The sequence below is a fragment of the Myxine glutinosa genome, chromosome 9, assembly GCF_964187855.1.
Source record: "Myxine glutinosa chromosome 9, kmMyxGlut1.1, whole genome shotgun sequence".
Taxonomy (NCBI): domain Eukaryota; kingdom Metazoa; phylum Chordata; class Myxini; order Myxiniformes; family Myxinidae; genus Myxine; species Myxine glutinosa.
Window position 1 is genome coordinate 23,088,817 of NC_136269.1, and position 18,384 is coordinate 23,107,200.

Genomic DNA, 18,384 nt, shown 5'->3' on the forward strand with positions numbered 1-18,384 from the left:
TGTCCCATAAGGCCCTTTAAGATCTTGAAGACCCGTAGGACCTCAAAGACCCTTTAAGAACCGTAAGATCCCATAAACCCTTTAAGACCTTGAAATCCTCTCCCCTGTGTGCTCTCACAAATTGTGACAATGATCTCACAATCATTAATCTTTTTTGAACAGATATGTTTTAGTTAGAGGATGATATGCCTGACCCATTAGCCCCAAAAAAAATTGGGGGGAGAATAATAAGCCAGATAATCATGTTTTAAAATCAGACTATTTTCACTTCCGTTATGTAAATGAGCTATTTCTGTTGATTCACATGACGTCACAGGTGCACACCCCATTGACGGACGTGTACGTACCTGCATTCCATCACGTTATTCTCGCGTTCAAGATGCCGATATGCAAGGCTTTTAACTGTTCCAATCACAGATAAATTTGCCCACAGAACTCAGAAGTCATTGTTTTTTGCACCCTCTGACCCACAAAAAGATCGTCAACGATCATGTGCTTTGTGGTTGAAAAAACAAGGAACAACCAAATTCAACATCAAACTGTATGTTCATTCAAAATATCGTGTTGTTTGTGAAGACCACTTCAAGCTGTCCGTGTTCGTATTTGATCAACAGGTTCAGTACGTGGGAAACAAGCCTCGGAGATTGCTGAAACAGGATGCCGTACTGACACTTACCGGGCAAGAGATACACTACATGACCAAAAGTATGCGGACACCCCTTGTAATTAGTGGATTCGGCTATTTCAGCCACACCCATTGCTGACAGGTATATATAATCAAGCACACAGCCATGCAATCTCCATAGACAAACATTGGCAGTAGAATGGGCTGTACTGAAGAGCTCAGTGACTTTCAACGTGGCACCATCATTGGATGCCACATTTCCAACAAGTCAGTTCTTCAAATTTCTGCCCTGCTAGAGCTGCCCCGGTCAACTGTAAGTGCTGTTATTGTGAAGTGGAAACATCTTGGAGCAACAACAACTCAGCCGCAAAGTGGTAGGCTACATAAGCTCACAGAACGGGACCGACGAGTGCTGAAGCACGTAAAAATCGTCTGTCCTCGGTTGAAACACTCACTACCGAGTTCCAAACTGTCTCTGGAAGCAATGTCAGCACAACAACTGTTCATCAGGAGCTTCATGAAATGGGTTTCCATGGCCGAGCAGCCGCATACAAGCCTAAGATCACCATGCGCAATGCCAAGCATCGGATGTAGTGGTGTAAAGCTCGCCGCCATTGGACTCTGGAGCAGTGGAAACATGTTCTCTGGAGTGATGAATCGCGCTTCACCATCTGGCAGTCCGACGGAAGAATTTGGTTTGGCGGATGCCAGGAGAATGCTACCTGCCCGAATACATAGTGCCAACTGTAAAGTTTGGTGAAGGAGGAATAATGGTCTGGAGCTGTTTTTCATGGTTTGGACTAGGCCACTTAGTTCCAGATAGAGTCCCTGTATAAAGAGAGTTGCGCCATGCGCTGACCCGAGATTTCTGGTCACGTGATTTCGTGGCGCCATTTTGTGTCTAACTTCACCGTGCGTGAACGTCAGCTTGGTACGGGAATGTTGTTTATTGCCAAACAAAATGACTGGTTGTTCTGCTTTTGGTTGTTCAAACCAATCTGGGAAATATAAGATGTATAGATTTCCAAGTGATAAAGTCAGAAATATGGAAAAGAAATGTCAGAATAATAATAAAAATAATAAAGTCAGAAATATATATATATAAAAATATATAAATATATATAAATATAAATATATATATAAATATATATTATATAAAATAATATATTATAAAATATATTATATTTATATTATATATATTCTATATATTATTATAATATATATAATATATATAATATATATATATTATATATATTATTATATATATATTATTATATATATAATAATATATATATTATTATTATATAATATATATATATATATATATAATATATAATATAATAATATATATATAATATTAATATATATATATATATATATAATATATAATTATATATATATAATTATAATATAATATATATAATATATATTATATATATTATATATTATATATTATATTATATATATATTATATATTATATTATAATATATAATAATATTATAATATAATTATAATATAATTATAATTATAATTATATATAATATAATTATATATATATATATATATATATATATATTATATAATATATAATTATATAATAATATATAATATATATATATATATATATATATAATATATATTATTATATATATTATTATATATATATATTATATATATTATTATATATATATATAATATATATAATATATATATTATATATATTATTATATATATTATATATTATATATATATATATATATTATATATATTAAAATAATAATATATTGTTGTGGATATGAGAATGTTTTTTTATTTTATTGTTGTGGTAAAATGTTGTTGTAAAAGGTTGTTGTAAAATATCACCCCTCCTCCCTCCGTTTGTGGTTGTATAAAGGTCAAAGGGCGTTCCCGTAGTTAGTCCATAAAACATACATGCAGGACACGATATATCTTTTTTGACAGTTATATCCTTATTATGTGTATTAGTGTAAGGCTGTGTCTTCCATTAATTGAAATACTCCATTGCACCAGTGAAAGAGAATAGATCCCCTTTCCTTCCCATCCCCAAAATCTCCCTTTCCTTCCCATCCCCAAAACCTCCATTTCCATATTACATCCCCTCTCATCATTGCTGAGCCCTCGATTCCCAATCACCTCCCCTCCAATAACCGCCATTGACCATGTGCTTGAGTCGGAGAAGAAAGGCGTGTCTCCACCTCGTCAGAGGGGAGGAGGGGCGTGCCCGCCCGTCGTCATCCAGGGCGGAGCCCGAGGGTCGCGCGACCAACCAGGGCCGAGGTGAGCACCCCGATGGGCGTGTCCAAAACGCCGGCGGCGTAATCGCTGGAGGCGCTATAAAAGGCGCAAACGGAAGTGAGTAGTGAGTTGGTCTGAGTCGGTTGCCAGAGGAGGGTCAGTGGTTGCGTTGGTTGCGGTGGTAAGAAGTCGGTGGTGAGAAGTGGTGGCGTCGAGGGGTCAGTGGTTGTGTTGGTCGCGTTGAGTTGTCAATGGTGAGGAGACACCAGGGCCAAGAGAGAGAAGGTGCCAAGGGCCATTACCAGCAGTTGCGCCAGAGACGGCAGACGCGCCCTGAGCTGAGCCAGAGAGGCAGCATTGACTCCACCAGGCAGCTTCAACCCGTTACCTCGCGGGGACCAAATAGCGGTGGCATCGGTGGCTGTCGAGGTCCAGCCGACGTCCCGTGCGGGATCAAGCCCGAACCATCTGCCCCCAGCTGAACCTTCCCATTCCTCCTTCCAACATTCATTCCATTCCATCCTTCTTGTATACGTGAGTTTGTTTTGTTTGTTCTGTCCCTGGGTATTTAATTAAGTCTGTAGGTAAGCTAAAATTTGCACTGTGTCACCTGCGTCTTATGTGTTGTAAATAAAACTTGATTGCTCCTTTTTGCTTGTGTGTGTAAATAATAAACCCCATTACTCGTCTGTACGTCTTCTCGTTTTATTCCTTTTCCTCTTGCATTGCGTCGTTTTTGTCTTTTCCCTCATTGAGCAGCTGTGGTGCGATACGGCCAAAGTTCTGGGTGAATCGGGTGAGTCAGGGATCCTGTAACGGTCGCGGCAATACCAAACCGCTCGGTAACTAACATCTTAATCCGCGATCAGTAACAATATTATATAAAAAATATATAAAATATTATATAATTTTATAAAATATATAAAATATATAAATATATATAAAAAATATATATAAATATATAAATATAAAAATATATAAAAATAATAAAATAAAAATTATAAATAATAAAAAAATAACAAAATAATAAAAAGTCAGAAATATGGCAATACCACGTACAGAATTTGTTTTAAGTGTGTTAGACTATATGTCGGCTGGAAGTCCTACACCGGAATTGCTCTCGGCACCCTTTAAAAAATATTGGATATGCCCACACTCCTTTCTAAAAGTTATTAAAATTCAGAGAACGACAGCATTGGTTTGTCTTACTTATAATGTTAGCTCTTATATGCAGTGTTGGCTTGTAATATGCATTGCCATACCACTTTTAATATCACCACACAGCTCTTTTTCACGGCAATAGCTGAGTTTTTGACAAAACAAATATCACCTGTATGTAATAATAAGACTAAATATGTGTAGTAAATTTTTTTTTAGCAGGTTTAGAATATATCACCCCATATCACGAATGTACATGTATATCTAATCCGACACACTTAGACACAAAATGGCGTCCAAATTTGAGTTGACACAACTCTCTATATACAGGGACTCTAGTTCCAGAGAAGGGAAATCTTAACTCTACAGCATACAATGCCATTCTAGATGATCGTGTGCTTCCACCTTTGTGGCAACAGTTTGGGGAAGGCCCTTTCCTGTTTCAGCATGACAATGCCCCCGTGCACAAAGTGAGGTCCATACAGAAATGGTTTGTTGAGATCGGTGTGGAATAACTTGACTGGCCTGCACAGAGCCCTGACCTCAACCCCATCGAACACCTTTGGGATGAATTGGAACGCCGACAGCGAGCCAGGCCTAATCGCCCAACATCACTAATGCTCTTGTGGCTGAATGGAAGCAAATCGCCACAGCAATGTTCTAAATCTAGTGGAAAGCCTTCCCAGAAGAGTGGAGGCTGTTATAATAGCAAAGGGGGGCCCAACTCCAAATTAATGACCATGAATTTGGAATGAGATGTTTGATGTTCGGGTGTCTATATACTTTTGGTCATGTAGTGGATGTGTTGATTTGAAGCCAGGCCCATGTGATCCAAGCTCAGAGCTAGTCCTCAAGTAGTGATCTATATTACTCTAATACCAGCAGAGTCTACCTGTCGCTTCGCTGATGGACCAATTAATCATCCTGTTTGCCAAAAATTGCGATATTAATTCACTGCATCTGCATTGGGTCCGTAGATCATGATAAATCGACCAGCATATGGGAATAGATCATCAGTTTATGAAGTGCCCTCAGGTCTATTATTGTTCGTGGCTTTGTTTGTCATATGCCCTGAGGGCAGTTTGCATTCCCGTAAGATAGCCGATCGATCTCGCCAGACTGGCCAGAGGCAGGAGCGAGCCAGAGATCCTTCACCGCAGTCTTCCACATACATGTTATTGTTCTGCACAAACTGGCCCCGCAGCATGGCGACGGCCAACGGATCCTGCTCGTCGCTTCGCTGATGGGTTTAATCAAAAGACAGACATTAGCATTTCCCAAAACTTGAAGAAGTTTGAAAATTGCATAACTTTATCCTTGAGATTCTGTACTTACAGTCAAGTTTTCATGTTACATAACAGTGAAGAGAATTTTGACGAGGAAGCTGCAGTACATTCAATATGCATTCTTAAGAAAATTTGAAAGGTCTGAGGCAAAGCGTCAGGTAATACAGAAAAAATGGAGTTTGAGGCAAACGACCAAGAGATGCATTCCTCAATTTAATTCATAAAACAGGACATGCTGTGAAAACATCCAGTAAAAGACATAAAAATGGAAACTTTTTGTCAGAATAGTGCCAAGACATAGCAAATAACCAAAGGCTCTGCTGTTGATAAGTGCATCCAGATTTAAAAATCCTTACATTCAAGTACTGTATAATCACACTCGGAGAGAAGTTTTAAAAATCGATTCTTTTGAAATAACGGTCATTTCACAGGCAGGTTTGACTGAAATATACCACCCACCCATGCCCCACCCCTCCCTTTTGCTGATGGTTAACTATCTTGCTAGCAAAGCATGGCTTGCGTCCTGTTGGCTCTGCCCTTGGCAATTGGCATGAAGTGCCTACCCTGTCGCCACGTGATGTACAGGCCACACGATCGCTGGGCTTCCTCCTACCGCCGGGCCCTCGCACCAACACAGCCGGGCGGAGTTAGGCCGGACTCGTTTTTCAGCACACGACACAAATACAATCCAAATCTAGGTCTCTGGATCACCATAGCTAAGGCAAACTTGGCCAAATCAATCTTCACTTAGCCTTACTTCAAACACTCAGCTGACCAGGCCCAAAGTTGCTTGTGTATTTACTGTTTTGTGTGCTTCTATCTGTCCAGACATAACTAGCCAAGCAGGCCAGTGCATGAGCATGTGGGCAGTGGCGTGGGTCGAGGTAGCAAACTCCTAGTTTGTAGCAGGAGAATAAACAAATCCCTTCACTAAAACCACAACCCTCGCACCCAATCCCTTCCCCCTTCCATAGCTTAGCCCCTAACGATACCCTTTTCCACCAAACCCTACCCCTACGACCCTTCCCCTCTTCCCCTGCCCACCCATACAAATTTCAATGCCAGCCAGCTCTTTGCTCCTGATCATTTTGATGCAGTCATGGGGGCAACCGGCAACTGTGAGTGACAGCGAGTGGCCAGAGAGACACAAAACAGCCACGTCACGAGTCACACACGGCTTTTGGCACACACATGAATGGGAAGGCCCGAGTGGCCCCAGGATGAATCCGTGAACACCAACGGCTGCCCATTATCTTGTTGCATGGCTTTGTGTATTTTTTTTCTATTTTTGTTCCTAGTTCCACCTAAAACAATTATCTTATCACAAAGAAGCCCTGCGTAAAAGATGGGGAAAGAAGGCGTAAAAGGATTCGAGCAACAGACCAAGTACAAAATCGCACTGAAGAAAGCGTGGCAAGGCAACAAGCACCAGAGGCCTTAAACCAAAGAAATAGAGGGAGAAAGGATATGTGACAAAATAAGGGAATAAAAAAAAACAATTTCCATCAAAAGCAGTAGAGGAAAAAAGATAAGGTCCCACCAAATGAAGCCACAGCACAAGCACCTGACTGAGATGAAAAGCAAGAAAATCCATCGCTACGTGATGTCATTCCTTTTTTTTTTTGTACAACCTGGTGAGTCACCGAAGCAGTGTCACACTGCTTCAGCTCTCCGGCCTGTTGTCATACCAATGGTTTCTGAGGACACGGGCAGTGAAGTAGAGGGTTTTTGGAGAACCACAGGTGACCAGGTGGAAGGAGGGGCAGGTTGTGGTGTCATTGCATCAGATGGGGTTGGAGGAGATGTTGTGGCTGGAGAGAGGGGTAGTGCCGGTGAGGTCAGTGGGGGATGTGGGAACTGAGTAGCTTGCACGATTGTTGTGGAGTAAGTCAGGGTGTTTTGTGGCAGGGTGTCGGGCTCCACTTGTTGTATGTATGGTGCGCCAGTAAAGGTGGTGAGAGTGACGGTATCAAAAGATTGCAAGACACGAGGATTTGGTGTGTACGGTGGAGGCGGCGAAGTGGGGAGGTGAATGCGAGATGTTTGTGAAGTGAGAGAGTGGAATTTACCTGGTGAGGTAGGGCGGTGCATGTCACGAGGAAATGTGGGTAATGATGTCTGAGGATGAGGGAGAGAAGGAGAAATGGTTGGGTGGGGCAAAGTAGGAGAAGAAGTTGGTGGATGTGGAAGGGTCGGAGAGAAGGTGGGTGGAAGAGACATGGAGGATGAGGAAGTAGGAGGTTGTGCAGCTAGAGGGGAAAGAAGTGGCGGATGAGACTGAGGATGTGAGGAGGAAGGAGTGTGAGTGATGTGTGTTGAAGAGATAGGAGAGAAGGGAGGTTGTGGTGAAGTTGAGGAGGTAAGAGTTGGAAAGAAAGAGGGTGAGGAAGAAGCTGGGAGATAGGGATATGAATCAAAAGACGCTGACGAGGCCAAAGTAGCCTGCCTGAGTTGTTCTTCTTGTTGCCGATGAGTTTTCATATGTGCGTTTCGACTTTTCACTTTGAAAAACACCCTGTCGAGAACAGTGAGTGGAAGGTGAGGAGGGGAGAGAAAGTTGGCAATATTAAAATAACTGTAGCATGTGCCATGGGGAATATTGTGCAAAGAAACAACATGGAGTACTTTAGAAAAACAAGGAAGGTAAACATTACAAAAGTAACATCTCCAGGTACGGTTGGAAGAAACATGGTGCTAAATACGACTTCGATTCTCGTGCACCAAAACTTGAACATATACAATGTAGTTACACAATATAAACGATTAAATAGTCTTTACTCGTTCCAGTTGTCACAATCTATACTCAAATAATTTGTATTCTTTCTTTCAGATAAAAACAAACGACGGAAAATCAAAAGAGGAGTTTTCAAACTGGTTCAGCATTGCAGGACATCACAAAACAAGAGGTTTGTATGACATCACAAAACAAGAGGTTTGCATGACATCACAAAACAAGAGGTTTGCATGACATCACAAAACAAGAGGTTTGCATGACATCACAAAACAAGAGGTTTGTATGACATCACAAAACAAGAGGTTTGTATGACATCACAAAACAAGAGGTTTGTATGACATCACAAAACAAGAGGTTTGTATGACATCACAAAACAAGAGGTTTGCATGACATCACAAAACAAGAGGTTTGCATGACATCACAAAACAAGAGGTTTGTATGACATCACAAAACAAGAGGTTTGCATGACATCACAAAACAAGAGGTTTGCATGGCATCACAAAACAAGAGGTTTGTATGACATCACAAAACAAGAGGTTTGTATGACATCACAAAACAAGAGGTTTGCATGACATCACAAAACAAGAGGTTTGCATGACATCACAAAAGAAGAGGTTTGTATGACATCACAAAAGAAGAGGTTTGTATGACATCACAAAACAAGAGGTTTGTATGACATCACAAAACAAGAGGTTTGTATGACATCACAAAACAAGAGGTTTGAATGACATCACAAAACAAGAGGTTTGTATGACATCACAAAACAAGAGGTTTGTATGACATCACAAAACAAGAGGTTTGTATGACATCACAAAACAAGAGGTTTGAATGACATCACAAAACAAGAGGTTTGTATGACATCACAAAACAAGAGGTTTGTATGACATCACAAAACAAGAGGTTTGTATGACATCACAAAACAAGAGGTTTGTATGACATCACAAAACAAGAGGTTTGTATGACATCACAAAACAAGAGGTTTGTATGACATCACAAAACAAGAGGTTTGTATGACATCACAAAACAAGAGGTTTGCATGACATCACAAAACAAGAGGTTTGCATGACATCACAAAACAAGAGGTTTGCATGACATCACAAAACAAGAGGTTTGCATGACATCACAAAACAAGAGGTTTGCATGGCATCACAAAACAAGAGGTTTGTATGACATCACAAAACAAGAGGTTTGTATGACATCACAAAACAAGAGGTTTGCATGACATCACAAAAGAAGAGGTTTGTATGACATCACAAAAGAAGAGGTTTGTATGACATCACAAAACAAGAGGTTTGTATGACATCACAAAACAAGAGGTTTGAATGACATCACAAAACAAGAGGTTTGTATGACATCACAAAACAAGAGGTTTGTATGACATCACAAAACAAGAGGTTTGTATGACACCACAAAACAAGACGTTTGTATGACATCACAAAACAAGAGGTTTGTATGACATCACAAAACAAGACGTTTGTATGACATCACAAAACAAGAGGTTTGTATGACATCACAAAACAAGAGGTTTGTATGACACCACAAAACAAGAGGTTTGTATGACATCACAAAACAAGAGGTTTGTATGACATCACAAAACAAGAGGTTTGTATGATATCACAAAACAAGAGGTTTGTATGACATCACAAAACAAGAGGTTTGTATGACACCACAAAACAAGAGGTTTGTATGACATCACAAAACAAGAAGAGAAATTTACCATTGTATGCGCAGCGTCTTTTACACCGCCCTATTTAACACGCAACATTAGTTCTTCGTGCCTGGTGTTTGTGTCCTTTATGATGTCCTTACAAACAGTACGTTTCCTGTTTAGAATGATTTTCTATCTTGTTTGACTGACAGAGTCAATAACTATCTCACTCCTCTCTGCGCATGCGTGATCAGGACAAAGTCAGAGCCAAGGTATTGTTAAATTGCAGGAGCCAAGGTATTGTTAAACTGCAGGTTCTTTTCCGACTCATGTTCCGATTCATGTTCCAAATATAACATTCAATTGAAATCAAGTTGTTCCTCGATCATAAACTGACGTTTGCAGACAGACAGACAGAAGTGACCCAATTGCTTAACCCAGCTTTTCGCTTTGCGTGCTAATTTCGGGTTACTACTAATTATGTATTAACGGCTCGACTTTAGCACTTATCTCCTTCGGCGCATTGCTGTCTAAGCTCCCGGTCTCTGATGTCATATACATGTCGTCATATTTCCAAGGTTTTAAGTTTCCTAGGTTTAAATGCGTGTTTTATAAAATTTTATTTCAAATTCAGGGAGGTAAGTTTTGTGGATCGGATTGATGGCAATTAAACTTGCACATATGTGGCAAAAAAAAACAAAAAAACGTAACTATCTGTGATTCCCCAAGTCACAAATCTGTTGAATAAACATCTCCATATGCAGGTTTCAGAAGGTGGAACGGAGCCCTACCAGACCTCAAAGTATCCACCTCCATGTGTGCGTGCGTGTGTGTGTGTGTGTGTGTGTGTGTATGTGTGTGTGTGTGTGTGTGTGTGTGTGTGTGTGTGTGTGTGCATATATATATATGTGTGTGTGTGTGTGCATATATATGTGTGTGTGTGTGTGTGTGTGTGTGTGTGTGTGTGTGTGTGTGTGTGTGTGTGTGTGTGTGTGTGTGTGCATATATATATATGTGTGTGTGTGTGTGCATATATGCCTGATATGGGACATCCCAAATTTATGGAGCCTGATATGGGATAAGCTGGAAAAGTAATAAACATTTTTATGAGAAAGTGCATTCTAAATTAGTAATGCAGTGGTGGAAGTTTTTGAATGGAGCTAATGTTTGGGTTTGTGATCTTCAATCTTATATCTACTAATGTCGGTGCAAGAAACACGAGATGTTTGTCACTTTTCATTCTAAAGTTTTTAAAAACTCTCTATGGTGTTGGCTTAGCGGCTCGGGTTCTCTCTCAATTCTCTCTGTGGTTCGATCACACTAAGGCCATGATAGAATCTGGAGGAGGTGATGTCACAATACCGAGAGTTGTAAAACGACAAATCCATCGTCCAAACACTGCCGCCAATACTCCCTTGCTCTTCACCTCAGAAACATGTCCATTCCATTTCTCGACCACCTCAGCCAGGAAATGGACACACGATTCTGTGCTGAAAATCGGGAAGGTGGTGATCTGTTTCTGCTGATGCCATCTGCAATAACCGCCGATAATAATCCTCCTCCCACCCCTTCCCATGCCTTCTCCCCCCAAGCCCTCTCCCTCCCACAGATCTCCCGATGTCCCTGCTCTCAAATGTTGTACTAGTGCGCTTCCCTCTCTCTCCCCATCTTGTCTCATGCTCCCTTTATTGTTTTACGTGTCCGTTTTTATTTTTTGTGTTTTATGTGCTAATATGTGTTTGATGTGCCAGCTCTTAAACGAGCCTCGATCGAGTATCCAAAAAAAAAAAAAGGGTGCCAGCTTAGGATCCGAGGATCCTGGGTTCGAATCCCGGTCGATCGCTGAATTAACGCCAGGGGGGTTGACTCAGCCTGTCATCCTTCCGAGGTCGGCAAATTGAGTACCAGTTCACTGGCAGTTCCCTGCAAGAGGCGACTTACAGGGTTGGCGACAGGAAGGGCATCCGGCCATAAAACATTGCTTCAAAAAGGGGACCACGGTGCCCGAAAAAGGCGAACACCTGCTCTGCGGGGAAAAAATGGCCTCTAAAGGTGGTTCTTCATTAGTATGAAAAGAGCAAACCATTCGTTTTTCTCAAAAATAACTTAAATCATGTCAAACGAAAAATGCATTTTCATTAAAAACAAACAAAACAATCCAGGCCATGTAATGACGCCGAATGACATACTTTGCACACTGCTTGCATGGGAACGCTTCACTCGACTCCTCGCCGGGCTGCGGGCTGGGCATCAGGCCGAGGACAGGTCGACGGGGACTGCTAACGGGTCGAGGCCGTGGCCTGGCAAGAGAACGAGAGCCAAGGCGAGGGGCCGCATGCGCACGAGCGTGTCCGTTAAGTGCCTGCCTCGATAGGAAACACTGGCAGAAACAGACCACATCCAATATGTTGAGTCAAGATGATTGAACTGAAAGACGAACGGCAATTATTGCTTTGAATCAATTGCAATTGAATATATTGCTTAACCCCGCTTTTCGCTTTGCGTGCGCGGGGTAAAAAACAAAGTACAGGGTGCTTCAAAAAATGTTGACACTTCTGAGATATATAGTCCCATACAAGTGTTAACTTTTTTTTGAAGCACCCTGTATATAACGAACATAACCAAAACAGCAAGTAGCTAACAACTGTTCATGCATAACAGCATGTGCTACATACTTCAGGAGACACACAACTCTTACATGCAGGATAAGAGGCAGGTGGCCAGAAATGTGGAGCAGAGACAAGTGAGAAGGGAACTCCGCGGGTGAGACTCGGCACAATCACACAGACGCATCATCACACACACCTCCTGGTTTTAATTTTTTATAACAAAACGTTTGCAATCCTTTTACTTATAATAAAACTCATCATAATGTGATCAGATGAAATAGAAGGCTGACACAAGTTGATTACTGGTAGATGGACTTAGAATTAGAAATTTAAAATCACTCAAAATAGGAATTGAATGCAAAAGTTGAGCACAACACACATGGCTAACCAGACTATAGACAAAAAATTATAGTGAAAAACAAGCGTTACGCCTAGGTCCCCCGTCGGGGAAGTGATGCGAGTTGACAAAGTGGACGACGCAGAAAACATGCTAATGAAGCGCGGTGCTACGCGCGCGACTTGTTACCAAGGAGGAAGCGGACAACGCGGTTGAAACAAAAGTGTCTTTATTGACAAGAGGTCACTGTAGCACTGGAGCGTTCCGGGCTGCGCACCCGGTGTATATCCCGCGGCCACGCCTACCCCTCGGGCGTGGCCGCCGCCCACTTGGTGCGTGGAATGATGCCCTCGCGCCAGTGAGCTTTCCTGTCCGCCACACGCGCCCCCCCAGAATTCCCGCGCACCTGGAGCGCCAGTTTGCGGGGCAAACAGATGACCCGGCCGAAGCGCCCTCTGGCGACTGGCGGCGTCCGGGGTGCAGGGATGCCGGCTGGGATGCCTCCGGCTGCACCCGGGATGGGTGCAGGCTCGGGGGGCGGCATGCCGGGGGGCCGGCCGGTGCTGGGGGTCCGCCCGCCGGGGGGCGGCCCAGACGCGGGGGCAGAGCCACCGGCGGTGGGTGGTCCACGTCGAGGTGGGCCGGCTTGAGGCGGTCTATGGAGACCCGGTCAGGAGTACCGCCGATGTCCAAGGTGAAATGTTTCACCCCGGTCTCCAGCACGTGGAAAGGCCCTTCGTACGGGGGCCGCAGTGGTGTCCGGTGGGCGTCGTGCCGGACGAAGACGTACTCCGCGGTGCGAAGCTCTGGGGCGACGTGCGTAGGTGGGTGCCCGTGGTGCGCCGTGGGCACCGGGGTGAACCTCTGGGCGGTCTCCTGCAGCGCGGAGCGCTCCTGTGCCGCGGACCATGGTGCCGTGGAGTCGGGGAGGAACTCGCCCGGCACCCGCAGCGGTTGCCCGAAGACCAACTCCGCCGCGGATGCGCGCAGGTCGTCCTTGGGCGCCGTCCGGAGGCCCAGCAGCACCCAGGGGAGCCTGTCGACCCAGCCGCCGTCACGGAGGGTCGCCCGGAGCGCGGCCTTCAACGAGCGGTGGAACCGCTCGCACAGGCCGTTAGGCCTGGGGGTGGTAGGCCGTGGTTCGGTGCAGCCAGACCCCGAGCCCCTGCGCGACCGCACCCCAGAGCTCCGTGGTGAACTGGGGGGCGCGGTCGGACGAGATGTCTGAGGGGGCGCCGAACCGGGCGACCCAGGTGGCGATGAACGCCTGCGCGACGTCCGCCGCCGTCGTTGACACCAAAGGCACGGCCTCCGGCCACCGGGTGGTGCGGTCCATCATGGTCAGGATGTGGGTGAAACCCCGCGAGGGGGGCAGAGGTCCCACCAGGTCCACGTGAACGTGGTCAAACCGACGTTCCGGCACCGCAAACGGGGCCAATGGGGCCTGGGTGTGTCGGTACACCTTCGCGCACTGGCACGCGAGGCACGTCCTGGCCCAGCCGCGGACGGCCTTCCGGAGGCCATGCCAGACAAACTTGTCGGCGATCAACCTCTGGGAGGCCCTCGTGCCCGGGTGGGACAGGCCTTGGATGGAGTCGAAAATCCGGCGCTGCCAGCCCGCGGGCACGATGGGGCGAGGCCGCCCGAGGGAGACGTCGCACCAGAGGGCCGTGCCCGCGCCGTTGAACGGCACGTCGGTGACGCGGAGGCCCGTAACGGCGGTCCGCAAGGCCTGGACGTCGGGGTCGGTGGCCTGGTCCGCTGCCATCCGGGCATAGTCGATGCCGAGGTGGACCGCATGGGCAACGGACCGGGAAAGGCAATCCGCCACAGGGTTGTCCTTCCCCGCGACGTGCCGGATGTCCGTCGTGTATTCGGACACGGCCGAGAGGTGACGCTGCTGCTGGGCCGACCACGGCTCGGCGACCTTGCCCATCGCGAACACCAGTGGCTTGTGGTCGACGAAGGCCGTGAACGCACGGCCCTCGAGCAGATGGCGGAAGTGCCTGACCGCCAGCTGGAGCCCGAGCAACTCGCGGTCGAAGGTACTGTACCGGCATTCGGGCGGGCGAAGCTGCCGGCTGAAGAACGCCAGCGGTTGCCAAGCTCCACGCACCCATTGCTCGTGCACCGTGCCCACTGCGTAGTCCGAGGCGTCGGTGGTGAGGGCGATCGGTGCATCGGGCGCCGGGTGCGCGAGCATGGTGGCGTTAGCCAAGGCGAGCTTCGCGCCCACGAACGCCGCGTCTATCTGCTCGGTCCAGGTGACGTCACCTTTGCCTGGCTTCCCTCGGAGGGCCTCGTGCAAGGGGCGCAGGAGCTGGGCGATGCGGGGCAGGAAACGGTGGTAAAAGTTTACCATGCCCAGGAACTCCTGGAGCCCCCTGATCGTGCGGGGCGAAACTCCTTCACTCACCTTCACTTCACTTCACGAAACTTCACTCACCTGCGAAACTCCTTCACCGCCTCCACCTTGGCCGGTAGGGGGACGGCCCCGTGCCTGGTGACGCGGTGCCCCAAAAAGTCGATTTCGGCGACACCGAACCGGCACTTGGCGGGGTTCACGATCAGGCCGTGCTGGCCCAGACGTTCGAAGAGCGGGCGGAGATGGTGTAGGTGCTCTTCACGGGACGCGCTTGCGACGAGGATGTCATTCAGATAGACGTAGCCGAAATCCAAGTCGCGCAAGACGCTGTCCATGAGGCGCTGGAACGCCTGAGCCGCATTCTTCAAACCGAAGGGCATCCGAAAAGACCGAACGGCGTGATGACAGCCATCTTCGGGATGTCCTCCGGCCTGACGGGGACCTGGTGGTAACCGCGTATGAGGTCCACCTTCGAGAAGAAGGACATATTCGCCAAGCAGGCGGAAAAGTCCTGAATATGGGGGACGGGGTAGCGGTCGGGGGTGGTGGCGTCGTTGAGACGGCGGTAGTCCCCGCACGGTCGCCATCCCCCGCCGGGCTTGGGCACGATGTGGAGCGGCGACGCCCAAGCGCTCTCGGAGCGCCGCACGATGCCGAGCCGCTCCAGCGTAGCAAACTCCGCTTTAGCGACCGCGAGCTTCGTCGGCTCGAGGCGGCGTGCCCGGGCGTAGACCGGTGGCCCGGTGGTGGGGATGTGATGTTCCACCCCGTGCTTGACGGTCCCCGCCGAGAAGGTGGGCCTCGTGAGGGCCGGGAAACGGGCGAGGAGGCGGGTGAATTTGTCCGCTGCCGGAAGCGTGCAGATGAACCTGGCCGGAACCGAACCGCTCAGCAAGCCGCTCGGCGAGCCGCTCCGTGAGCTGCTCAACGAGGCGGGCAGCGCGCAAGCAAGCGAGCTGAACGTCTCAGCCTGGACAAGCTTGACCGAACTTGTGCTTGACGTCGACCAACAGGCCATTGGCACAGAGGAAGTCCGCACCGAGCAGTGCCATAGGCACGTCGGCAGTGACGAACGACCATCGGAAAACCTGCCCTCCGAACCGCAGAAAAAGGCAGCGTTTTCCGTACGTGCGAATGGGCCTACCGTTGGCAGCAAGCAGCGTGGGGCCCCGGCCCGCGGACTGCTTGTCGGACGTACCGGCGGGAACGACACTCACCTGCGCTCCCGTGTCGCACAGGTAACGGCGCCCGGATAAGGTGTCCATTATGTACAGGAGGCTGTTTAATCGGCCGGCGCTCAGTGCCACTACCGAGGGCCGGCCCGGGCGTTTCGCGACCTGCTGAATGAGCACGGCGGGCAACATTGCCGGGCCTCGTGGCCGAACCTAGCGTGGAAATGGCACCAGGTTTGCGGCGAAGCCGGAGGCCGCGGTTTCCGCGGTGGTGGTGGGCGGGGCGTGGCGGCCGCCACGAGGGTGCCCCTCGGAGCAGGGGTTGTCACCCGCAGGAGGTTCAGCGGCTACGCGGTGCGTCGCGTAGTAGGGGTGGGCACCCGCAGCAGTTTCGGGCTCGGGAGCCGCTACGGCCGCACCGAAACTCGCCCGCGTGTCGAAAGCCGCGTAGAACTTGTCGGCCTCGGCCGCGAGCGCGCGGGGTTCCGTTGTCGTGGAACCGGCCAACGCGAGGCATACTCGTGCCGGCAGCTGGCGTCAAAATAACGCCCGGAATAGAGCGTTCGGGGTTTCTTCGCCCATGAGCGACAGCATATGGTCCATTCAGACCGACGGTCGCGTGTCACCGAGCTCGGGGAGGTCCAAGAGGCGATCGGCCCGTGCGTCCACCGTGAGGCCGAACGTGGCGAGGAGGAGACGCTTGATCGCCTCATACCTGTCATCGGCCGGTGGGTTCCTCAGGACCGACACGACGCGGGCGGCCACGCCGGCCCCGAGGGAGGCGACCACGTGGCAGTAGCGTGTCTCGTCCGCCGTGATGTGTCGAAGCCTGAACTGGGCTTCGGCCTGCAGGAACCAGATCTCCGCCTGAGCTTCCCAGAACTCGGGGAGCTTTATCGCTACCGCGTTGGTTGCCATGGCTGTTGCGGGTTCGGGTGGTCAGTGACGGCTGACCAGAACGTCGGAGGTCACCAATGAAGCACGGTGCTATGCGCGCGACTTGCTACCAAGGAGGAAGCGGACAACGCGGTTGAAACAAAAGTGTCTTTATTGACAAGAGGTCACTGTAGCACTGGAGCGTTCCGGGCTGCGCGCCCGGTGTATATCCCGCGGCCACGCCTACCCCTCGGGCGTGGCCGCCGCCCACTTGGTGCGTGGAATGATGCCCTTGCGCCAGTGAGCTTTCGTGTCCGCCACACTATATGATATTTCGCTGACAAGGTTCAGACATACATGGAGGCGGCCATCTTGGATTTTGACGTGGTGACCCAATTTTCAATAGCATGCTTCCTTGTGCCTAGATACACCCACACACCAGATTAGAAGTTGGTACTTCGCTTATTTTTCAAGATATTCCGCTGACAAGGTTCAGACATACATGGAGGCGGCCATCTTGGATTTTGACGTGGCGACCCAATTTTCAATAGCGTTCTTCCTTATGCCTAGATACACCCACACACCCGATTATAAGTTGGTACTTCGCTTATTTTTCAAGATATTCCGCTCACAAGGTTCAGACATACATGGCGGCGGCTATCTTGGATTTTGACGTGGCGACCCAATTTTCAATAGGGTTCTTCCTTATGCCTAGATACACGCACACACCAGATTAGAAGTTGGTACTTCGCTTATTTTTCAAGATATTTCGCTCACAAGGTTCAGACATATATATGGTGGTGGCCATCTTGGATTTTGACGTGGCGACCCCATTTTCAATAGCGTTCTTCCTTGACCTTGTGCCTAGATACACGCACACACCACATTAGAAGTTGGTACTTCGCTTATTTTTCAAGATATTCAGCTCACAATGTTCAGACATACATGGCGTCGGCCATCTTGGATTTTGACGTGGCGACCCCATTTTCAATAGCGTTCTTCCTTGTGCCTAGATACACCCACACACCAGATTAGAAGTTGGTACTTCACTTATTTTTCAAGATATTCCGCTGACAAGGTTCAGACATATATATGGTGGCGGCCATCTTGGATTTTGACATAGCGACCCAATTTTCAATAGCGTTGTTCCTTGTGCATATATACACCAACACACCAGATTAGAAGTTGGTACTTCGCTTATTTTTCAAGATATTCAGCTCACAAGGTTCAGGCATAAATGGCCGCGGCCATATTGGATTTTGACGTGGCGACCCAATTTTCAATCGGGTACTTCCTTATGCCTTGATACACCAACGC

The 18,384-nt window shown here is 47.6% G+C and overlaps 1 protein-coding gene across 1 annotated transcript in view; it reads right to left on the reverse strand.

The window, feature by feature from the left end:
• Positions 1-5,526: 5,526 nt before the first annotated feature.
• Positions 5,527-18,384, reverse strand: part of LOC137435559 (uncharacterized) — a 142,258-nt gene continuing 129,400 nt past the window's right edge. Inside the window, exons 18-19 of the mRNA XM_078784188.1 lie at positions 11,898-12,088; positions 5,527-7,841 (exon numbers count right to left, since the gene is read on the reverse strand). Of these exons, the coding sequence (XP_078640314.1) occupies positions 6,980-7,841; positions 11,898-12,088 (1,053 nt within the window). The 3' untranslated portion in view covers positions 5,527-6,979. The remainder of the gene's footprint in view (positions 7,842-11,897; positions 12,089-18,384) is intronic.